The sequence below is a fragment of the Oreochromis aureus genome, linkage group 19 (assembly GCF_013358895.1).
Source record: "Oreochromis aureus strain Israel breed Guangdong linkage group 19, ZZ_aureus, whole genome shotgun sequence".
Lineage (NCBI taxonomy): Eukaryota > Metazoa > Chordata > Actinopteri > Cichliformes > Cichlidae > Oreochromis > Oreochromis aureus.
In genome coordinates, this window is record NC_052960.1 from 12,175,169 (window position 1) to 12,200,029 (window position 24,861).

General features: G+C 41.3%; 1 protein-coding gene and 1 long non-coding RNA gene across 2 annotated transcripts in view; one reads left to right on the top strand and one right to left on the bottom strand.

Moving 5' to 3' along the window:
* LOC120434815 overlaps nucleotides 1-2,117 on the top strand; it is a 120,144-nt gene extending 118,027 nt beyond the window's left edge. The window contains exon 4 of the long non-coding RNA XR_005609378.1: nucleotides 42-2,117. This is a non-coding gene — a long non-coding RNA (uncharacterized LOC120434815). The remainder of the gene's footprint in view (nucleotides 1-41) is intronic.
* On the bottom strand, nucleotides 2,054-6,772 carry zfp36l1a (zinc finger protein 36, C3H type-like 1a). The gene is made up of 2 exons (XM_031727093.2): nucleotides 6,594-6,772; nucleotides 2,054-5,330 (listed from the first exon to the last, which is right to left on the bottom strand). Exons 1-2 carry the CDS (start codon nucleotides 6,642-6,644, stop codon nucleotides 4,263-4,265), a joined length of 1,119 nt encoding a protein of 372 aa, XP_031582953.1. The 5' UTR covers nucleotides 6,645-6,772; the 3' UTR covers nucleotides 2,054-4,262.
* Nucleotides 6,773-24,861: the final 18,089 nt, after the last annotated feature.

The window sequence follows — 24,861 nt, forward strand, 5'->3', positions numbered from 1 at the left end:
AGCTTTCTTTTTCTTTTTTTCAAAAACATATCAAAGAGCAGGCGACCCCCTCCATCCGCCACCTTCGGAGGTTCAGAAACCCACTTCCTGGTACTTCATCTCAAGGTGCCTCTATGCGTACACCACACAAACAGGAAACAGCCCTCTTTCATCAGCCTCAAACTGCATGCACTTCATGTTCTTCTGAAAGGGTGCAGCAACGAAAAAGGTGTGCATCACTAACGCTCACCTGATTTAGCTTGAGAAGCCTTTCCTTTGAATTCGTTGTTTCTTTGCTTCTTATCTTATTAAAACCAAATACGCAGAACAGTTTTGAAGTGGCAACAAGTTTCCATCGCTTTCATCTTGCTTCAGGCTTGCACCAAATAAGACAGTATGTGATGTTTTATACGCTGTGTGGCGTCTGCAGATACAAGAACACTATGCAACATTGGTTTTGTTTGCCAAAAAGTCCCTTACAAAGAAATATAGAGTATGATATCTTTCAAGTGATGTTAATTAAGTTTTAAGACCCTTGTTTCTTATGAACAAATTCTTGTAGAATTCAAATGAAATGCATGCAAACAGGCTTTTTCAAAGTTTCTAAAAGGGGTAATGCATAGAAACATTCATCTGCAATCCAAGCAATTTTCACTGTGTTGTTCCCAAACAGAACACCCATCTTTGCACAGGTAAAACATTCCATAAAGCCACAAAAAAGAGGCCTTTTAATAAGCAATTACTCTCCATCAGTAGCATTTAAATATACATGTTATATCACCTCATCTTTTTAAGCTGACTCCTTAAGAGCACCTTTGTATAACTCACTTCTAAACAAGCTGTTGCATCGTGGTTGCTGTTGATCATTGCTTTATTTTATAGGAACCGTGAATGCTCTTTGGTTTTGGATGTGTTTTGCACATAATCAAGAACTTTCTTTGCTTTATCGTGGCCACCAGCATGTTTTTAGACCATTTCCAGCTAGTCTAAAATGGGATGGGGGAGTAGGTTGGTGGGTGATGAAGAAGGGAGGGACCTAAGGATCAAGACAAGATTCCACAAGGCCCAGGTTCTCAGGGATAAAGCAACAAGGAAGCCTCCATGGGTCAGCTGTGATGGGTCAGCACCCACCATTGTATGGAGGGAGTTCCTGTTGCTGCTCCGTTTTTTTTGCAATCTGAGAGAATATAAACATGGACAGACGGGAAGTGTCCAGAGACCGAGGAAATGCAGAAGCGGTGCGGATGTTGAGTCGAGTGCATAAAGTGGAAGTTGCTACTGAAATTGAATACCACTCTGCTCACATTAATGGTCAACTTGTGATTGTTATCTGTATTTATTCTCAATGTAAAAACAGTATATATCAAATTAACCCCAAGGCATATTGTGTTGTTTAACTATGACTGCACCGTTTATCCCCCTTTTTACCCGAAATATCCTTGTGTACATATTGATTAGGTCACAACCTCAGCAAATCTGTTTTTTATTCTTGGAAACTTTATGGTAACAGCTCCCCCTGATCAATATTTCTGCTGAAACTAAGTATGCCAGGTCTTTGTGTAATCAAGCCTGCTCAGACTTTGACTATCCCCGGGTCAATACCCCTGGCTGCTGCCTGCACAGCTCACCAATCAACTCGCACCACAGCGAAACTCCCTTTAGTTCTGTATTATGCATCGAAAAAGCACTCACCTGATTTCAGCCTCAAATATAATACTGTGTCCCACTGTTGTTAAAACCCAAGTTTCCAGAGTCTGACTGTGAGTATGATGTTACCAAATGTAACTGTAGTTTCTTTTTCCTTCACATTTTGGGCAAATGGCAACATTTAAAGTATGCAGTATTAATCATTAGCTTCCTCACAGCAATTATTGGATTTTTTGATACTGAAGAAACTTGAATACTGATTAAGCTCTGGAATTGTAAGGTTTTAGAATAAGACAGATTTTTTTTTTTAACTCACATTCATGGGAAGCCCTCTAGAGTTTGAATGGGTACCCAAAACTGAGCATAGACGTGCCCCATATTTGCCCAGTTTCCCAGAACTTTTTACACACCACTCATCACAAAGTTGAACTTTTCAAAAAATACAGGTTTATTGACTTAACTGCAATCAATACTTACAAAAAGAGAGAGAGAGAGAGAGAGGAAAAACAGGTTTTCATATAAACTCACAGAAATTACTGTAGTGAAAAAACATGGCTGGGAAAAAAATAAAATACATTCAACAGTTTTACTTTCTTTGTGTCAGAATTTGTTCACCTTTTCCGAACACTCGAAGGCAACACAGAACAAGTGACTTAAGGAGAAAAGGAAAAAAATAAAAAAAAGTTGTCCTCCATTATCAAATATAAAAAGGCAGAGAGGCCTTAGCTACCTGGAATGTATTAAACGAGGCACTTCCACTGATCAAGCATCAAGAATCCAATTGAATTAAAAGAAGATACTTTCTTCAACTCATTTGGTCACAACTATTGCTTGTATAACAGACTGGGTGACAGAACATTACTGACAGAAAACATTTCAACACAGCCAGCCTCTGAACTGCTAGACTCTGCTAAACCAGTGATGTTACTAATTTTCTTTTTAGCACCCCTTTAAGTCTACCATCAACCCGAGTACTGTAGGAATACTCCTCTTCAAAGTGGGGACAAGAGATCAGAAAAAAATAAAAAAAGAATATCGAATTAATGTCATAACAGTTAGCTACTGTTACTGTCAGATTATTGTAACATGTGCAAGGGGAGGAATGGATACAAGCAAATCTAGTTTAGATGGAAATGCAGTCCAATAAGAGGGAGTAAGAAAAACAAAGTACAATAAATAATCAAAACGCAAAACAGCTTTTTTTGCATTTTTTTTTTTCTTGCTTTAAATTAAGTTTCATTTTGACAAAGTGTAGTTGCAGAACAAAAGTCATTGAAGTACAATATATTAAACTGTGAAAAAAAGGAAAACTGTAGAAGTCTTCACAATCTTTAGATTAATATGGAAGATCATAATTTAACATAAAAGAAAATATATTCTATTGTTCATTATCCAGATAAATACAAAAAACAAAATTAACAAAAAAATGCATATGATCACCAATAAATATGTTCTGATAAGTTAAATAAGCAGTGACACGCAAACCTTCTGTCTGGAAAGGTTCTCAAATAATAATAACCGTAATAATAACATTAATAAAAAATAATTATCAAATAAAGAAAGCAAAAAGGGATGTAATGAGAGTAGAGAGCTCCACGGAGCAGGTTCTAAAGTGAAGGAGATGGGAGGGGAGGGGGACAAGTAAAGTAAAATAGCTTGGAGATCCGATCTTGTCAAGTCATGCGACGTATAACTATTTTATGGGAATGCTGGAATTCCCCAGATCGGTGAAGATGAAGGTGTAGGTGCTGGGGGCAGGACAAAGTCTTGCAGGTTTAATGATCAGTTTGATATCAACTTCCTTCCCAAGGAAAAAAAAAAGAAACAGCCAGTGACCAGCAACAGGAGGAGAGGGGGGGCCATAACCAACTTCCAGTTCAAAGTCCTTCCTGCAGACTCACCCGGTTCAAAATTACATAACACGGGGCTTGACTGAGGGGTAGAAGGAGGTGGGTGGGGGCAAATGAGAAAGAACCAAAACAAACAGTAGTCCATTCACCCTAAACACATGCAGAAACTGCCCAGGCACTTTTTTTTTTCTCCATTTTTTAAAAAAAAAGAAACTATTCATATATTTTCAGGGTCTGTCATTTCTCTCCATTTGTCTTAACTCAGTCTGTAAAAAACGTCTGCGGTGTAGAGCTACAGTTATATTACTGAGCACCCTCTAGCAAGCTCAGGGGAAGTGGTATCATCAGGGAGGATGGCAGGGGATAGAGGGGAGGGGTTGAGGGCTAGTGCAAAGCACTCCCCTTTCCAAGGCCACTTGTGCTGCTACACATTCAAGAATACATGAAGAAGAAGAAAAACAAAAACAAAAACAAGTGGCACCTGGCATAAACAGTCAATTCTTGTTCTCATCATTTTCATTGTTCAGTTTCCTCTCCTTTTTTTGGCACTATGACACATGGCGGGGTACTTTCTTTTAAAACTTGCTGTGCAGATTAAGCGGGAAGAAATGATAGATTTAGCTGAGGGTTCCCTTAATTGATTATATCCTCATAATGCTAACAAGGAATTAACGTGATGTGTAAGGGAGCTTCGAGGGCAGAGGGGAGTTTGAAGGGCAGAGGTAGAGGGGAGTGCCATGTTCTTTGTGTCGTCAAATTTAAAAGTCACTGGTGGATGCGTGCAGTCTAGTCATCAGTGATGGAGAGGCGGCTGAAGATGGGAAGGCGGCGGGTGTTATCCAGCGTGGGGGACTCTGAGCCACACAGGCTGCCACCAGAGCTGCTCTGGTAGCCTTCTTGATCCGACATAGAGTCTGGGGGGCTGGATGAAGACTCCAACATCTGAGGGGACTCCAACATGGGTCTGAAATAGTAAGATGTGCTTGTTGGAGAGGGAGGTGCAGGGGTGTTGGGCTCTGTGCCTACAGGACCGGCATTGAGACTGGGCCCGAACAGGCTGGCCAGCTCCTGGCTGGAATAGGTGAAGGGATTACTGCTGGGCCAGTCTGGGATCTCATCGGGGAAGAACATGGGTGGAGGGGTGACTGAGGTGGGGCTGTCTCTCAGCCCAGCTGAGTTGGAGAAACCGGCAAAGCTGTAGCTGTGCTGCAGCCGAGGTCGCTCCATCTTGTTCATAGAGTTAAGAGGAGAGGACTGCTGGGGAGGTCCACGACGCTCCTCGGCATTGTGGATGAAATGGCAGCGAGGCCCGTATGGGCAGAAACCGATGGTGTGGAAGGTGCGGCACAGCTCAGTTTTGTACTTAGGATGGCGGCTCAGGCTGCGCAGTTCATGGATTCCGTGAGCAAACTGGCATTTGTCGCCATATTTGCAGGAACCGTTCTCCTCAAAGGGCCTGCAGAGCTCTGTCTTGTAACGGCTGGAGTTCACTTGGCTGCTGCTACCGGTGGGACTGGCAGGGCCCAGGCACTTGTTGATGAGCCTCTCGCCCGTCTCGGAGTAGGAGCGGTCTCGCAGGCGGTTCTCCTTGTTGTTGCTGGCATTGCCAACCCCTGAGATGAGTGAGGAGGACTGGTCCGCTGCCTTCAGGCTATTCAGAAATTGGTTCTGGTTGAACTTTGTGCTGCTGACAGAGTGCCGCCGCTGGTACACGCCTCCCACTGAGGGAGATCCCACCGCCTTCCTGTCCAGCAGGGGTCCGGCGGAGCTGGAGATGGGCACGTTGGTGCTAGTGCAAGGAACAGACATGGGATGGGAGACACCCAGGTTGTTGTTGTAGCTGAGAAGTTTGTTCTGCAAGAAAAATAAAGTACAGAAAACACAAGCATTAGAAAAAGTAGAGCGCAAATAAAAAGCTACTTTCAGCAGCTCCCTGATTTTTAAGTCCGATTGCCATCCTGATGCAACTCCTGAAAGTGACTGAACGCTTGTTAGGCCAGCCTATAAACCATTTGTACAGATACTCTCCCTGAATAAATAAATAAAAATGACGGGCACTGTGGGACTGGTGGGGCTACACCTCCTGCATGACTGTTCTTTTTTGGCTCAGACGACATTAGCGGATACAGGCCTATAGAACAGCAGCTGGTTTGGCAAGTTGCCCAGGTTAGGAATGTGTGCGCCTGTATCGTCAATAGGACAGCAGCAGCAGCACATGAGAGGCCTGTGGGCTACCAGTGTGGGCTACAAAGACCCTGCATCATTTTGAAAGAGAAAGAAAGTGGCCAAACATTCTGTGGATTACAAGGGAAACCTGATCTGCTTTCACACATTTCCATACTAGTGGAAATGAACAGTTAGTCATGATTTACATAAACACGACAGTGTAAATGAAATCCAACAAACCCCAGAGGGAGGCTAAAAGAAAAACAAAAACGCTCTGAGAGGCAATCTGACACTCAAAACGTGAAAATGTATGAAAACGAATTGCGCAACAAGTGTTAAGGTGAGACGATGCCGGTAGTTTAAGTAGTTTTATAGGGGCAGAAAGTGGGCTAAAGCCAGCCAAATCTGGTCAATGATTAGCGAGCATGTGGCTGCTTTGAAAGCAGCATTAAAAGTGGCGCAAAAGTGATCTCATTAAAATAAAGAGGACATAAAGCTTTCACTTTAACAGCCGCTGGTTGACTAAACTGCACACCAGCCTCGCAGCATAAACCATATATATTAAAGTTAGCAGATGTGGCGCATGTTGAACATTAAATAAATACACAAGTAAATAAAAACACCATGTTTTTAAATAATTTTTAAATTAACGCTCCCGCAGCGCTTCGGTCCACTTTGAAAGCGCTTATAGCGTAAACCCTCAACAGACGAGGCCGAAGAGAGGAAATAACAGACGAAGCAAACAAATAACCACGCAGTTGAGTCAAAGCGGAATACAAAGCGATAAACAGCAAAACAAAAACAGCCTCCGCGCAGCCGGCAGAGGGCCGCGGGCACGGAGCTCGTCATTCCTCCACAGCGGCTAACTCCCCGCTGCTAACAGGCTAATGTCAGCTCACAAGACCACAGACAGATACACAGAGAAGGGGGTGGAAAAAGTTAGGAAGCTACCTTGTTCATTACTTCGAAGTCGAAGAAAGGCGATACCACGGCTGTGGTCATCTTTGCAGCGACCGGAATCAAATCACAAAAGTAGTTTAAAAAAAAAAAAGAAAGCCAGTCTACTTGTTAGAAAGTTGCTCAGAGCTACTGAACTCTCCCCCTCTGCCCTGCACCAACCCCGACATTTGCTTTTAATCAATCGACTGCAGGGAGGAGCTTCGAAAAACGGGCGTGAACTTTCAGTAACTTTAGTAACAGTAGGGGGAAAAAACCTGCATTGCTTTGTCAGTTTCTGTAAGATTACTCCAGTGCTGGGTGAGCTTTGAATGCCAAACAGTCTTAGGCTACCAGTCAGGAGGGACAACGCACTAAAAACAAGTTTCTTTTTCTCTTTAACTTGATCGGAGAATCTGAACTGTGGGTTAGATTTGTTAAAAGTTGATTTTGTTGGAGGGAAAAGTGTCTTCAGTTCATAATTAAGCAGTTTAAATATATTTATATCAAACTAAAGTCCAATCAGAAGCCTTCAAAGTCATGTGAATAGGAGTAGTGCAATGGAAATCTTGTACTTCTGGAGTTGTTTACTGTATTATCCTCGGGGTTTCAGCTACCATCCACTACTCTGTAATTAATTTACTCTTAATTGCTGGACTGTAACGTCACTTGTGGGACTTTCCGGTGAATTCAGGCACTTTTAACTCTTTCCCGACCACAGCTATTTCACTGTTACAGCATTCTACTTCCAGCCACAGCTCATTTGTTGTTCATTACCAGCAGGTATAAAACTCCTCTTCTGAATTGAATATGTGCATGTCATTTCATCAGGTACTGTAGGCGACAATCTGATACATGAGTGATCTCACTAGATTCAACCGCACTGGCGTGACAGACTACAGAGAGTGAAACCCATACAAATGTATTGTGGCTCATCTTGCCCACCCCCCTTCATAAAGTCTATGACATCGGCCATGTGCAGGCCCTAATGTCAGGGTTGGGTTGCAGTAGAAAAGGAGAGGAGGGAAAAGAAAAGCGGGGTTGAGGAGGAGGGGGAGAAGAAAAGAAGCTGTTAACATACAGAAAACAAGAAGTTGGAGTATGGAGGAGGGGATGATGGCGTGAGGGGGAGATTTATGGGGGACGTTTATTACTACACAGCATTGCCCCCAGGGAAGTGAGGGAAGAGGGGTGGGATAGAGAGGCAAAACATTCCCTTTCCCCTTCCTCTTCTTCTTTGCCTATACAGGAGCCATGCAGGGGGAGAGTGGGGAGGTGGAGAGCTTTGTCTTTCACTGCTAGCAGCCCTGAAGGAGGCAGGGAAGTTGTTTTTGCACTGAAATGTTGAAACGAGCTGAAATAGAACAGGCCAGATTACACCACAGCTTCTCAAGCAAGTATCTGACTAAGGCCTCATGACCTGACCTTTTTGGAACTCAAACATCCTCTTCGCTATGCATTAAGAAAAGTAGATGCAAACACCCGGTTACCCTGGACCTTGTCAGTGAACAGCAAGGGTGTGTGTTGGAACATAAAAAAAAGAGTTTTACGAGCCAGGCCTGTGCAGAGCAATCTCCCCCTGGAGTGTTTTCACAGACGACAGGGTGGGATGACAGACTTGCTAGAAATCTCGTCTGCAGTTCAAAGGGCCTGTCACTGATTGATTAAGTGGGCCAGATCGATTGTCCCTCTAAGGGAGAAACAGAGCGGGGAAGTAGAACGAGAATCACTTTTTCCCGCCCTTTTCTTTTCATTTTGCAAATGCAAAAATCCCAGAGCTCGTGTGGGAATTCATAATATGCAACACAAGTGAAGAATACGCTCATGTAGCTGTGATGCAGGAGTTGGAAATTTCACTGTAGATACTTGCAAGGATTTAAAGCGCACAAGGACAGCAGGGCTCTAAACTCAAAAACAAACTACCCACTGACTGATGGAAATGCCTTCATACTGGACCTTGGCCTTAAGAAGCCTCATACAGTGCATTTGTTTATTTTTAATACTCTCAGATATATCGTGCCTGCTGATATTATTGTGTGACTCAGTTGTCCTTCCAGGTTTAGGAGGAGGCACCTGTTTCCTGCCAAAATGAAAATATATAGAAAAAAAGTCAGCCTGCTGTGCTCTCAGGGGATTTAGTCAGATGCTTTAAAAATGGAGACAGTAAACCACTGTAATAACTACTGACAAGACTTTAACACAATGCATTGCAAAAAAACTGCATTATTTTAGTCTGGACTATCTTTCCTTTAAAAAGAAAAAAGGATCTCATAAAGAGTTTGAAATCCAAATATTTTCTGTTGTCACAAATGACAGAAATCTTGCAAATAAGGTGTGTAGAAGCATCATGACGTTTTCACTGACTTCCAAAGGTACAAACACAAAAGGCGCAATCCATATATCAACTTCTCTGTCAGTATTTTCCTCTTACTGTTGAGTGAGTTGAGCTCTCTCTTAGGAGACTTGATTTCTGAGGTTTTGTGCTCTCCGAGGTCAAGGCTGTCCTCCTTGTTTTTTTTCCCTCCAGGCTCTGCTGGAGCTGGAGTCAGTCACTCCTCAGCATGTGCTGCGTCGTTTGATTTCTGCCTCCTGCGCCGTTGACTTTGATGACCCCAAGCTCAGAAGGGAGGATGGGGATTGAGCTTGAGGTCACTGATAATGTTTAAGTGGGATGACAGGATGTTAAATTTTTCATCTATCAGTACTGGAGATGAAAGAAGTCATGGAGGAGAACAACAAATAAATGGGAGGTGACTGTTGTGGCAACGATTTGCTGCAGTTCCCCCCTGCAGCCAACAGAGGGCAAAGTTCTTCCGCTTCTCTCTCCTCTGGTCTCAGCATTTCCTATTTAACTCCTCTATTTTTGTGCTGTATTTTAAGTCTTTGCACGTTTGCCTAAAACATAACTTTACCTCAACAGAAAAGTTCTACATTGAGTGGGAATTTCTAAGATTAGACCAGCAGGTCAGCTCAGTCAAACACAGCTCATTCGTTGTGCGGCTTTGAGGTAATTTAGTGCTCAGTACAAACTTGTGAATTGTGTAATCAGCCTTTCCACAGATACACTAACACTGGCCTTGTGTGAAGCAAAGGGACTTATCAGCTACAAAACTCACAATTACTCAAACTAGTATTGTGGTAATCTCAAACCGTGCTGCACCACATCCCAGTTAAGGTGACCACAAGCTCATTAAACAATGTATTAAAGAAGAAATAAGTAGTATTTTTACTTTTTACTGCTGCATGGTGCATAATGTGTATTCCTGGACTTGATAGGGTTGTTGATGAATACCAGTCACTTAGTGGTTTCCACTTAGTGAGATTTGTGCCTCACTAAACAGTCATCCCCCCACACACTTGCATTTTCAATTCCTTAATATTAAGGTTATTACTGTATATGCAGCTGTGAGCGGAACATCTCTGCTTCGCAAGAAATGTATTTTCAGTTTGTCGCTGGCACATCTTAGTTATTTCTGCCAGTTATGGGAAAACAACCTTTAAGAGCTTACCAGGGCCGCTGTAGGTTAGATTTGAGAAGAGGGGACATAGTCAAGGTGAAAAAAAGGTAGTTGCCATTTGTGTTGTAGTTGTGTTGTATGTTTTCTTCTAAATAGAAGAAAAACGTACAGATTTCCTTAAAATGCATATTTTTATGATAGTCACAAGCATTTCCTCAATGCTAAATCCAACTGCAAAGTGTGTGTTTTTTCAAATATTAAGGACTTTATTTGTTATGTTATTAATGCTTAAGTAAAGGTAGTTACAGTGTATCAAATCAATGTTCAGAAGATGGTTATATTAGCATAATTTTTTTCTTTCTTTTTAAATAACAAATGGAAGGTGACCTTTATTTGAGTACTTAATCCTGAGGAGGAGACACTTTTAAGTGCTGCATTTAGCTGTAATTTAACAACATGTTATTTTAACCTCAATTAGAATATACTGAACTACTTCTTTACTATAAATATGTGGAAACAGCTCTATTGGAGTACATTTGTCCTCTGAAAAATAAAAGTGGAAGATAAAAGAGTTTAAGATGAAAAAAACAAAACAATGATTTACGCAGTACATTTTTTTTTTTTTTACTACTGCAAATGTACTGCAGGAATAGAGTCAGTTGTGTTTCTGCTTCTATTAAAAGTCATTGCTTACTCAACAACTTCCTTTTTGTTTTTCATCAGGACAGCTAATCACTCTGCTGACTGTTGAGTAATCAGTGGTCAAGGATAGTCAAGTTTGAGCAAAAAAACCAAAACAAAACAGACTTTGATTCCTTGAATATGCTGTCATGTGTGATCTCATATTTACTGTGATCCTGCACGGGTTTTGTTTCTGTATCCACTGCCCACTTCCAGTTTGTGTGATCCTGTCCTTGTCTGTATAAGCCTTGACAGCCAGGACACCATGATTGCTTCCTTTCATGTTTCATGGTATGTTTGCCAAATTCATATGGGAGGACTGTGGTCATCATGCAGGGTGAACCTAGCCTCAGAGGAAGAAAGTTTAGGGAGAGAGAAGGATTGAGGGAAGGAGGAAAATAAGAACAAGCAGCGATTAATTGTCCATAAGAGTAGCCACAGCATTGTTAGTGGTAAACCGCCAACTGCTCTTGCTGATCTTGTTCCCATGAATCGCTCCAACATGCCCATCCACTCACTTCCACTGCCCTTCATCTCACACTGGGTGGGATGCGGCATCAGTGCTAGCCCTGGCTCATTTTGATGGCTTTGACACGTCACAGCATTACATTCATGACCGGAGTTCAAAACAAACACCATGTTGGAAATGTGAGTCTGTGGTTCCTTTGCTGCCAATTTACAGCGAAATAGGAGAAGAAGAAGAAGAAGAAGAAGAAGAAGAAGAATGATGTTTTGGTAAATGCAAAGTCGCAAAAAATAGCAACAAAACAAGAGAGTGAGGGGTCAGCGTTTAAAGAAGATTTACTGCCCAATTCTCTGTTGACACGCCAATCTCTAGAGGACGGTTGTATTTAGAACGAAAGGCTGGCTTCCGCCTCTGACTTCCTGACCTGCGTTTCCTGAGGAACAATCTTTCTGTCTATGCAGAGGGCTCATGGGAAGGGATAGTTTGGTTTTCCACACACACATTGGGGGTCACGACAGATGAAGCCGAGGTCAAAGCCATCAAGCTACAGAAATGAGTTGATGACCACAGCGATGTGATGCATAATGCATTAAACTCACAGTACAACGATGGCACTTAGGCCAAAAAAGTTAGGGACGGAACGATGAATCATGGTGATTGTTGTGACCAGATCTGACCGGACTGGACAGACCTGACCCTGGCCCAGGTGTCATGACCATGCAGTGGACGCTGAAACCAGATATTCCTCAGCTCCTCACTCAACACTCGCAAAAAATCAATGGGCTTTGTATAATGTTGGAACAGTGGAAAGCATTCTCTCACCCCAAAAAAATCCTGCCCTTGTCCCATCTGTCTCAATTCTGCAGCTCTCCCAGACCCCACAACCAGCCCTGTGTGGTCACTCCTGGACTAGAATTACAGAGTCCATGTGTCCGGACTCTGGACAGTATACAGAGTCAACCGCCCGTGTGATCCTACCCACTTTCCTCACATGTTATCCCTGCGGTTTTGTTCAATTCGAATTTTGACAACTGCTCGCCTATCGTGAATGAGCGTTGAAGTGCGAACTGATGGTTTTCATTAAACGATGTTGAGCTGTGAGAAAAAGATCCGTTGTTTGTGAGCCGTCCTCAGTCGACCCAGGGCATATGGCGATGTCAAATTCCTCATTGTTGTAGGCGTGTGATGATTTATTGTGAAAAACTGCGCTTTTATTGTTGCTGCAAATCTAGTTTGATCCTTTTTGGTGCCTGTGTTTATTGCCAGTAGAATGCTACAAATGACAGCTATTTGCAGGCTACTTGATGAATACAATCAGAGATGTTTATGGGTTTAAGACAATTTTTTTTCCTGTTATTATCATTGCAATTAATACAAGCAGAAAATAAAAAATGAGTACATACATGCAAGCAGAAGAGACTAATTAGACAGTAGATGCTGATAAGAGAGGGAAGCTGAATGAGAAAGGACAACAAAATATAACCAGCCTAAGGAGTTAACGATTTAAGTTAAGTTATAGCATTTTCATGGCATATTTCTAATATTACTGCTAAACACCTGTTCATATGATATAGCCATCATACACACATCATAAGCTAATAAGGTAAGTGTAAAGAAAACTGTAGGTGCGCATCGGATGCCTGCACAGGATTTGGGAGAGCAAGTGCAGGTGTATAAGTATACACTGATGAGACTGATGACTAACTGGAAACGGGTGTGGCAGACTAAACACAGGTGATACTCTTGAGGGCAGGGGAAACTATCACAGTGGACTAAAAGCTCAAAAAGACAGGAAGTAAAACATACACAAAGATGAATAACAGAGAAAATGACTCAACACAAACGCTGTAAAATGACAAACATGAATGATAACAAAACACAGGAAATGACTTAGCATAAAAGATATAAAAGACAAGCAGTAAAAGACCCCATGAATCACAAATGATGACTTTCTAAATAGCGCAGTTATTATTATGTATGTATATGTTTCAAATATTATTGAAACATAATAACCATGTTTCCTGTTTCCAGGCCTTTTCCTAATTTATAGAGCTGGAATTCAAATACAGAATATTTTTATTATATAGAATTCTTGTACCTGCATGAAGAGCACAGTTTGGTTTTGAGTAATAGTTTAGTTTTTTTCCCCACAGTGAAAATCACATTGTGTTGTACAATGTGGTGTTTTATCTGTTTTTGTGTGTTTTCTTTCATCGCAGAATGCTGAGGTCTCAGGGCTACTATGGTTTATGAGGAACCCATGGGTAGTGTACCTGATCAAAATATGATAGCGGGACTCTGCTGTAGTCTTGAGAGCCACAGGTGTTTAAGCATCAGTAGATTATTCCTCGGTTAAACTGCACCTTTGCATGTCCTCCTGAGATGATTTTTTTTACGTCTGCTCACTGCTTCTCCGTGACCTGCCATGAGTCCCACATAGTTACGCGAGCCAGTGAAACATATCAGCTCTCAGTTTAATGGAAAATGAAGAGGAAATGAGCAAAACTCAAGCTATGTGGATAAAGATCAAGGAGCCTATGGCAAAATGATTTCCTCAGACAAAGGCACAAGCAGCATTTCGCTGTTCTCCAGAATACGTCACCATCTTACCTCTTTGATTATAATTTGGCAAAAGCGTTCCCAATCACTCAACAAAAACAGCTTAGGGATTTGGTGTGATTGCTTGGAGTCCAAACACGGCGTAGCCCAAAATAGAGTTTGATGTCCAAGATGAGCCTAAGTGGCTTCTTTTTCCTCCCCCCGCTTTTTTTTTCTTTTTCAAAGAAAACAACCCTTTGGGTCTTTGAACTTGTCCAGTCCAAATGCCCCCAACTGTTCCCCTCTCTGCCTCTCTTTATCCTCTCCCATTCTCAGACTGTCTTCTTTGCTGGCAGTGAAAGAAAGCGCAGCTGTGTGGAGTCCTTTCGGCTGAATGAGAGAAATCAGCCTATGTGGTTGACTTTCCTGGCCAAAGCTACTATTCTGTGCTGCCAGGGCCTAACAGAGTAGCTCCTGGGCTCCAGCCACTTGCATACAACAGGACAATGGGGATTGTCCTGCGGCCATATAACACACAGGGGTCCGTTTGCTTCAACAGGTCGAGGTCTGGGACCAGTGGGGGAGCTGATGTTAAACACTGCTATCTCAGCATGTCATTTTCCCCTTCCTTCCTCCCTAAAACAGAAAGCTACATTTCCAGATTTTCTCAAAATGAACAATAAACAAATGCCATTTTCTATAGAACTATATATCTTGTTTCAAGGAACTGACACTAATTTCACAAAGAATTCGTCAGACATAAGAAACTAATTGAGAACAAGTGGAATTACTTCACCCGGTTGGCATAGATTGCCTCTTCTTTTACATACGATGAGATCCAAAGTCTGAATATGAGGCTAAATTACTTGTCAAGACAGATGTTTATTGTAATTTGACCAACAACATGTGTGTCAGCAAGTTAGCCCGGTTGTGATTTGGAGCTTTAACAAGCACAAACTGGTATGAATTATGCACGGAGCTCAGTTTTAGCTTTTGTGAGTGGTTTTGATGTCATTAGAGTCGCCTCTGAAACATACACAGCAATCCTTTTGTATGTTTCCAGTAAGTGTCACATCAGGCCCAAATGGCAGCCCACGTGACTGTCAACCCAGGGGAGTGCTCACATTATTGCTGTGTTGTGTGACAGCTGAATATGGAAACACTTTTTGCGCTTGTTAAATACTTTCTGGTTTGCTGTTTTTTTTTTTACTTGACTTGTACTCTTATAGGTTCTACAAAGTCTAGTAAAGTTGAATGGCTTTCCCAGAAATGAAAGTTTATTGTCCCCATCAGCCCACCCGACTCGTAAATAATGGCACATTTACCAAAAATCCCAAGCCAGCAGCCCCCACCTTCATACCATTACCAGTACCACTATATGCCAAAACCGCTGCCAAAGTACACCCAAACAATCCCTCTTTCTTCTCATTGAAACTTTCCAACTGTCTATTAACAGTGTTTACTCCACTGAAGCCCTCCAACTCAGTCCTCAGAGAGAAAACAGTCCAAAAGCTGTTGGTGGGAACTACCTACTTCACTATTAACTCTAATCCTCATTTTTAACGTGAGCTGTATTAAATGTTTGACTAAATACTGCAAAACACAGTCTGCTATGTGCAAAAGCTTCATTAATATTTTAAAACTGTCCATTTTTAAAGATTATGATCTACTTTCATTCCTGGCTCGTGTGAAACTCTAGTTCGGATCTTCTGACAGCGACAACATGCCGTCAGCATGATCCAATATTATCAAAGACAATATAAAGTGGAGGCTGAAATGAGTTCCACATGAGCACCATCCCTACAGGGGGAGACCTGTTAATACATTTAATATGGTGACTTCAATCATTTTCCCTTTTTTAATAAAACCTCAGTCTTGGCCTGCACAGCTGATTCCAAGCACCCTGGGAGTTCACCTCAACTTTCTTTAATCATCCACACTGGCTGAAATTATAATCAATCAAGTTTTCATGTACTCTGAAAAGCTACAGTGTGAATGGAGAAATAGCATGGAAAAGAGTTGGCAGGTGAAGAGCAAAAATAAGAGTGCAGCTGTGGAGACAAAGGGGTGGTGTGTAGGTGGGACTATGCTAGAGTACAGTACTGGAGCTTCCATTGTGGGCAATTTTATCACTGCGTGACTCACTGATGAGATTGAAATACCACTGAAAACTGTTACAGTCCGCATATTAGCATGCACCTACAAAGTCTCGTAATTGCACAATGACATCAACACTGACGTGCAATTTGCACCCTTGATGCCTGCATTAAAACAAGTGACATTAGACAAACATCACACTACAGGATGAAGCTCGGTACTTTGGGTTTTCATAATTACGTCTTGTGTGTGATTTTTGAGTAAGTGCTCTTATGTTATTTTTGTCTGACAGTCGCCAAAAGACAGGATGTGAGTCTGTATGAGTATTTGAAAAGCCTGTGAATCAACAGCCCCCATTACATTGATGTCATATGAGCTTAACACTGCCCGATGCTATCATAAGAATTTTGGGAATAAACAAGGGTTGAACACTTTGACATGATTTGAGGATGAAGAGTTGTGAAACTATAATGTCGAAACCCCTCTCTTAGGTCAGAGAGCCATAGAGCGGGTATTAACAGAGCTCAGTATTCAGCCATGATTTATTTCCACTAAGGTAATATCAAGGTCAGCGCCCTGAAAACATCTTTGCTTCAACAATATGCCTTGAGCCGGATAAGAGGGCCTAAAGCTCCCAGTTCAGCAACATGATGGATGAAAGTGTTCCATCTTGTTTATGCAACCTGACACAAGGCATCTGCTAGCCTCTGGAGTGTTCAGATAATGCTGTAACAGCCCTCTACCAGTCCCCATTAGACAATGAAACCCAAATGCAGGCATTACAGTGAATAATGCAGGTAAATCACTGCTGGGTGTTTTTTAAAAACATCTGCACTTAGTGGATTTTTGACGTAGCTTAGACCAATACCTAGCTTAAACCTAATAGCCCAATGTGGCAGCTCTAATCTAATCCAGCTAAAACAAATAGCAGTGCACTGAATTGTTTAAAGATTTTTAGATGCAGAAGTTTATACTGGATTTACTGTTTAGATTTGCTCAAGAGTCATTTTTGAAATGCTCAACATATCTAGTGAAATCAGGAGTTGTATTACATGATTTGATAGCGATGGGTAAGCTAATACTGGATCTGCTATTGGTAAAGAAAAAAATAATTTCACTAGAATTTATTTCTGGTGTCAAATACAATGACACCTTAGATGCTGAAGAGAGAGATGTTTTTGTTAGAGGGAAGAGTCATGGCGGGGGAGTGGGAAAATTGTTGTTAGCTTTTCACTGCTTTTGGAAAGCTAAGCTAAATGTACTTAGCAAAAGAACTTGAGAGATCTTTTACATATGAAAGAACTCCCACTTTTTATTGCTTGTTTCATAGGGAGCATTCATAAGAAAAACACTCCTTAAGGAGCTATAAATGTAAAATATTATGTGGTTAATGCATAGCAGTTTTTCTTATGATTACTCTTATGGGGCGATCGTGGCTCAAGAGTTGGGAGTTCGCCTTGTAATCGGAAGGTTGCCGGTTCGAGCCCCAGCTTGGACAGTCTCGGTCGTTGTGTCCTTGGGCAAGACACTTCACCCGTTGCCTACTGGTGGTGGTCAGAGGGCCCGGTGGCGCCAGTGTTCGGCAGCCTCGCCTCTGTCAGTGCGCCCCAGGGTGGCTGTGTCTACTATGTAGCTTGCCATCACCAGTGTGTGAATGTGTGTGTGAATGGGTGGATGTCTGGATATGTAAAGCGCTTTGGGGTCCTTAGGGACTAGAAAGCGCTATATAAATACAGGCCATTTACCAGGCCATTTTACTACAGAAACAGTCAAATCAAAAGATATAGATTTAAAATTTGTTTTACAGGTTTTTATTTAGGTTTTCTGGTGAATGTGAGTGTGGATGTTTGTCTGTCTCTGTGCATTAGCATAGCTGGTATAGGCCCCAGTGTGACCCTGAAATGGATAAGTGGCTAAGACAACAGATTGATGGATGTTTTTAAGGAAAGAAATAGCAAAATACCTTTCAGTAAGTATTGGGGAGGTCAAGCAAACAACTTTTAAAAACAGCAGAGAATTAATACCAGTAGACACCTGATATCTTAACCATCTGGAGGATACTGTTTCTGATAAATTCTTCTTTTTGTGTGGTTTTGATTTAACCTTGATGTCCCCTTAAGCTATTGTTTAGAAAAGTGTGCTATTCAGTTAGATTGTCCTGTCTTCTTAACCTGGATATAATTAACAGAATACTGCCATGCTGTGTATATTCTCTGTAAGAAAAACTTGCTTTGTTTTCAGTATGGACCACAATCTCTAAGGAATGTTCCCAACACTTTTTTGAATGTGAGCCATGAGGAGTTAAGGGAACGGGGACTCAACCTGGCACTAACAAAGTGTACCTAATAAAGTGGCCAGTGAGTGTTTAACATTCTGTAAGCAGAGTTTAACCTGATATCTGATCTGGTACTTAGAGAAGCATAACACTGTCAACAAAACACTGACCTAAATTCATTACCTGTCTTCATGCCTCGTGTTTTAGAAAACAAATGCTTTGCAGCGCTGGCAGTGGTAGACCTTAATAGTAGATTGAAGACTCATTGTAACATGTTTCATTAAATGCTATCGTAAACTTTATTATTCTGTACCCTTCAGGTTTATTGTACGATTGTGAAACTCTATCTATTAATCCCCTGACCCTTTTTTCGTGATGAAGAAAAAGAATTCCCAGCCAGCTATTTTAAGTTTCATGGCGTCAAGAATCTGTTATGAATTCTGGGCAAGTCTCCTGTTTTCCAGCATATCAAGCAGAAGATGGAGGGAGCAACCAAGTCAGGAAGTTTAGCAAACAAGCATAGGTGTGGATCGATGTGCAAAAACGAATGCTTTTATTGCCTTAATTGCTTTAGATTAGCAAAATCATGTAACAAAACCTAACCAGCATTCACTGTCGATCCTCCTTCCACCCATCAACAAATGATTTTCCCCCCCAAAGCATTGTGTTCTCTGCCTTACTATATCATGATATAGTTGTTTAAAGTACCATAAACATCACAGCACAAAGTGATGGAGGGTTTTTTTTCTCTAGTGCAGTCTTTTGTTTTTAAAATATCCTTTATATGTGAAAAAGCTGTGTGACACTATCTCAGTATCTCTTCTATCTTTTCAGTGGGAATACCCTTTAAACCCCCCCAAAACTGAAAAAAACAAAACAAAAACAGCTGCTTTCATGAACTCTACCTCCTTCTATGTTAGTATACAGTATTTACGCAGCAAAACAAGCAAGAAACAAAAGGCAGCTGAAGAAAGAGAGAGTAAAACTGAGGGATGCAGAGGGAGGGAAGCAAAGACAGGCCTAGCACCAGTAACAAGAAAGTGCGGAGTCATGCTGTAGGAATGCTGGGGAGGGGGGATTGTTGGCGTGACTGCCCCATTTTTCACAGCCATAATCAGAGCCAGCTGTCAGTGAGAGGGCCAGGAAGATGAAGGGGGTGGGAGGAGAGTAAGAGGACGGAGGATGGGAGGGGGAGGACAAGAAATGGAGAATCGAAGGAGTGGGAGTACTTGGTTTTTGGAGGAAGTTAGAAGGCGAGAGTGGAGAAGTTGGTATTGTGCTTTGATGAAGTTAATTGATTTGGTCTCCTTGTACCATTGGGCTTAAAAATTGTGTAAAAGAAAGTTTCTGTAGGATTATGTCTAAGGGAGAAAAAAAAGGTGTGTTTGTGTAAAGATGGTCTCATGCACGCATGATAACAGCTTAAAGACGGAGCTGGCTGGGGGCCTCAGTTGCTGTCTGAGCTAAAGGAGTTTGGAATGGGTGGAGCTTCCTGTCCTCCTGCTGCTCCTGGGACCTCTGCAGGACAGAATGACAAAGCAGAAGCTCTTAGATATTCCAGACTGTGTTTATATTGAGTGTGTACTCCTACAGACAGTGAGTGCATAAAGAACAAATGCTAACAGCCAAATATATATATATGTATATGACATGATACAATTTGTAGTTTTCTGATATGCACAGCTATGCGATGGATCAGGAGTTTGCAGTGTAGCAGTCTGCACATATGTAACTGTGGGTGCTTCAGCAGCCATGCCAGCACTGTTAACAGTCCTGCAGCTCTCAGTGTAAACTCTTGGTGTGTTTATGTTTAGTCTGGTGTCATACAGTACGTCTTCCTTATGCTATATGACAAATTCTGTTATGCCTACAAAAAGTGTTCCCATTACCCTCTGTCCTGTCATGCGATATGGCCAGTGGAAAGTGAAATTAATGTGCTCTTTCCACCTTAATTTGATGACTTCTGAAAAGAGATGAAAAAAACTCCCCCCACAATCCCAATGCACACAAAGCAAGGAGGATGGGTGAATTATTACCCAGTCTCCTAAAGTAGGTTAAGGTTTTAAGGTATTTTTATGACCTATCTCCTAACCCGTACTCCCTTACACAGCGTACAATGACACGCCTCATACTTCATATGGCCCTTGGTATAGTTTGATGGAAAAAGGCTCTAGTGAGAATGACTTGGCTTGTTGATTTTTGTGTGATTCATGGCTGTTAAAGAGGTGACCTCCTCGAAGCTGAAGCACCGACTTCACATCCCTCCACCATACAGAGTCCCCTCGAGCTTTCCAAGAAATAGTGTCACTGGCTAACACACTTTCCAGCCACTACACTTTCTTAAGTGAGCTGAAATAAATTACCTTGTCTTTTGTTTGAGGCTCTACTTTGACTTTACGCTGCAGTCTTTTTAGAGAGCGGGTTCTCCTCGGTTCAAATCCCCCTCATCTGTTTTTGTGTTTTTAAAATAGTTACTCTTTTATTGATTCTTACTTTAGTACAAAAGAAGAGACATCAGGTGTAAAACCCGAGAGACATAAATTCTGATGTTTGACAAGCTATTTTAAGTCTATAGAAGTCCCCTTTCTGCCCACTTCCTGTGCTTGTGTGTTGATGTAATGCTAGTCTGTGCAAACAAAATAGGCTCAGAACTCACCGGGGCTCATGAATGCCCTTAAAATATGTCAAATGCCCACAGTCTAGAGGTCGTGGGGAATTTATGCGATCTGAAAAGTCCACAGTAGTGAAGTGATCACTGTTATTTCAAATATTCACAAATGATGTCTCCTGTTGGTGATGTCTTTCTATTGTTTCACTAATGCAAACAGGAAGAAACAAGAAGCAGATCAGCAAGTTTAAGTGAAACCAATGTGGCAAAAGTGAAAAGAGGAGCCAGACTGACATTATAATGTTTCCATCTCATGACACATCCATAAAGATTCTCAAGGCTTAAAAACAAGACCATGTGAATTTCTGACTGAGAAGATGAGAATCACTTGAATAGGTAAAAGGGTTATAATAAGAAATAAGAAAAGTCTAACAATCTTACAGTAACTTAAAGCTGTGATAGGCCACATTTTTTTGGCATAGTTGGAAAAACAATTATGATAATCTTTCAGCATATTGCAATTTAGTTGGTCATAGAGGGAGCAAGCATCCTCTATCTTTGCTGGGGTATGTTTTTGGACTTTACAGCTTGTGATGTGATGGGAGATCTTAGCCAATCGTGGCTCTTTTCAGATCAAAATTTGTGAAGTATTAAGTAGGAAAACAGTATGTTAAGGTGTTTAAATAGCACATCAGGTGACATAGCTAAGGCTTGGAGTAACAAGCCTGTGATGTGGAGTCTGGGTGGTGCTGATGGTTACCATTTTCAAAGCAGTTGCTTTGCGTCATTTTTCCCCGGTATTCACCCAAACGTACTCACTGCTATTCACAAGATGTTTGACTTTTTGACCTACAGTTTTCTGTTTTCCTCTGTACATTGCATCATGCATCACTTGACATTTTGGAGTCCTTAAATGCTATCACTTTGTCTGTTTGAGGGGAAATATTACAGACTGACGGAAAGAGGAGAGACACTGGCGCCTTTGTTAAGACCTACAGGTGTTCAGGTGTGAAAAAATAATACAAATCAGACAAGTGGAACTTTTTTGTGTTGAAGATTTGCACATGTTCACCTCAACTTGCTCGCAGTTGAACTGTTTCTGTGCCGACTGGGCTCCTCAGTTGTTTATCAGACTGAGCAAGTGGCCTGTAGCCTCTCTGAGTTGCAGCCAAGTCTAAAGTGGAATGGGTTCAAACTCTGGACTTTTAACTTTGACAGTGCATTGACTCTGTCTTCATGTGGCCCTGCTGGACCATTATCTAAAACTAGAGTGGCACGCTGACCCTCGCTAGCCCTCATTTTGGTCAAGCGCCATGCCTACTCTGAGTCATTACCCTATTCCTTACAGAACAAAAGGTGAGACCACGTCTGGGTTGGATGGTTTCTTAAAAAAGAAGAAAAAAAAGAACTTTCAAATAGTGAAAGCCATGTTGAATTAAAGGTCATTTTATTGATTTGGGCTGAGAAAATGGAGACATAGTTGGCACGCTCATTTGTTTCCTGTCACTGTTTCACATTCTTTCTTTTTTCTTGCAGTCTTCATAACAAGCAAAGACAAAAAAACGAGCTCAGCCTGCAAGCAACTTCTTGTCTCAGCAAATCTGTTTTCTTCCTATGCGCATAGCGATGAAGAGAGTGGCCCGTTTTATCAATTGATTGAGGCCTAAGATGATTTGGGTACTTTCCAGGGCACTTTCTCCTTTTTGTGGCGGCCTGTGTTTACTGAGCTGCTAAACCCTTGTGACACCGCAGGCTGTGAGTCACACAGTGAACCCGACAGACGCTAGTTCAGGGTTCAGTTTACAAACAGTGTTGCTCAACGTGTCCTCTCTGTCCATGGTCACACTTGTTGCTGTGATGTGCTTTTTCACATCGGACTTGAAAAATCCCATTTTAAGTCTCGTTTCCCATTTACTAAACCATTTTTTGGCTGTATTCATCTGAGTTTGAGTTCTGGCATTGTCCTATAATAAAAGTCATGCAGCTATTTTTCATTTCAAGATGACAGATCGTCCATTGATCTAAGAATAAGCCATGAGAAGTCACATTATTAGGTTAATATTAAAGTTTTGAGTCAGTGTCTCGCATGATAAACTCAGCAGGTTTTGGAAATATTAACAGATGCGATAAGACTCAAGTCATTTATTCCCTCAAAATTTCCTGCAGTCAGAGTTAACAGAGGTTAATCTAGGACATTTTCTTATCTGCAGTCAACAAGTTATGACTAAAAAGCTGTAGGTTATATATTATTAGTAATAACTTGTTTCAGTACATCTAAGAGTTAGCATCAAGACCCAAAAAAATCTTCAGTCAAGCATGGGGAAAGAACATTAAATAGAGATTGACGATAATGAAGGCCTGATATAATTGAGGATCAGATAACTTTGCAGATTTGAGCAAGTTCACGTCAGTTCTTTTCTGTGAACGTAAAACACATGCAGCACTCGCTCTGAGCCTCGTGCCACCGCTGCACAGTGTGCTACAGGAACTTATGTCACTTCCTCTCTTATCTTATAGAAGTGGAAAAAGGAAGCCCCCCTACTTTCCCCAGACCCACTTGTCACAGGACCGCAAAAAAAATGTTGTAATGTTATTTCAGAGCTGAAAAAAAAAAACAACCTAAATCTTTTCACAGTAACCACTAAACAGGTGTTAAAATAAACTTAATTTCCTGACTCATAACTGTCATAATATCGCATATGTGTCAACCTGTATGTTGGGTGTGCCATGGGGTTGCAGCACCTGTGTGCAAACTGTATTGAACAGGATGTATGGGTTTATTGGTGTGTATATGTCTCCTTTTGCAGGCATCCGTCCCACCCACAAGGCTTTTCTGTGCCTTGTACTGTATGAGTAAAAGTTGCTCTGCAGACATTATGGAACATGCAGAGGAGGCGAGGAGCGCTCCACTCTTTGATGCTTCTGTGTACATCTGAAAGCATGAAGCGTCTCATTGCTCAGCCGTTTAACCCATTCGTGCCCACATGAGAATAAATTAGAAAAGGGCAAGAATAACATCAACCTCCTACTCCATTTGGAAACAACCCCCCTTTAACTGCTTTATTACTTAAGCACTTTTGTTTGCTTCTTTTGTAATTCCATGACGAGTTCATTTGGATCATCCTTCCTAATTATTTAGGTCTGAGAAAGTTTCAAGTTTTGTAATATATCTTTAAATTGATAACTTTATGCGTCACTTGTGCTTATTGTAAAGGTCATGTGTCATCCAATTAAGAACTCAGAGGCAGGAACCAAAGGTTATCCATACATTATGTTAGCCATAATCATCATTTGTATACAAACACATTACTGTTTGAGTGATGTGGACAGAGTTACCCTCAGCTCTATGGAGCTTTAACTTTGTGTTAGCATTCTCTGGCTAACAGCTATATTATGTGCAAACAGCACAACATAGTAAATAATTGCAAATTTACATATAGTGCTCATTATTTAAATAACTTTACCCTGACTACATGAACTTTAATGCCTATTTGAGGTCATAGTGCTCATTTTAATAGACTGTACATAAAAGTTGCAAGTGCAGTAATTCAGTACAATTCAAATTCATTTATGTAGCGCAAAATCACGATTGTTGGCTCAAGAGGCATAGTGCTGCGCAAAGTCTTGAGCCGCCTCCCCATTTATTTATATTGTTTCCATGTTGCCAGACTTTCTTATAATATGTATCTTTAAACATTTTGTTACTAGCAGCCTCGGTGACAGTGTTTATTGTCTTTCAAAAAGCCTGGAGAACTATTCCTGAACAAAGTTATCTGCTAATGCTAGTTAGCAAGGTATATGGACACAGATACCTCCTAACTTTAGCTAAATAACATGTATAAATAAAATACCAGAATTTTTTTCCCGAAAGTGAATCCTAGACTTCTTTGGTGATTTGTGAGTACAGCCTCCACAAAGCAAGCTGTATAATTTCTCAAGTAATCACATTAAAAATGCTCCAAAAGGTACCAAAACCGTAAACACAGTTGCAGTAAGCTAGCAGCACCAACCTGCCACTCGTAGCGGCCATGCTGCTGTTAATGCATAATCTGAGCTTTATAGGCAAGAAACCTCTTTTTGTTTTGTTTTTTGTTTGTTTGCTTGTTGTTGTTTTTTTAAACATGCTTAACTTTACAGAGTAAATATGTTTAATGGATCAC

Bases quoted from the DNA above. Each gene is read 5' to 3' on its own strand.
- zfp36l1a (XM_031727093.2), bottom strand. From the start codon at position 6,644: ATGACCACAGCCGTGGTATCGCCTTTCTTCGACTTCGAAGTAATGAAC. The intron at 5,331-6,593 runs GTAGCTTCCTAA...TTTTTCTTGCAG, and splicing joins ACTTCGAAGTAATGAACAAG to AACAAACTTCTCAGCTACAA.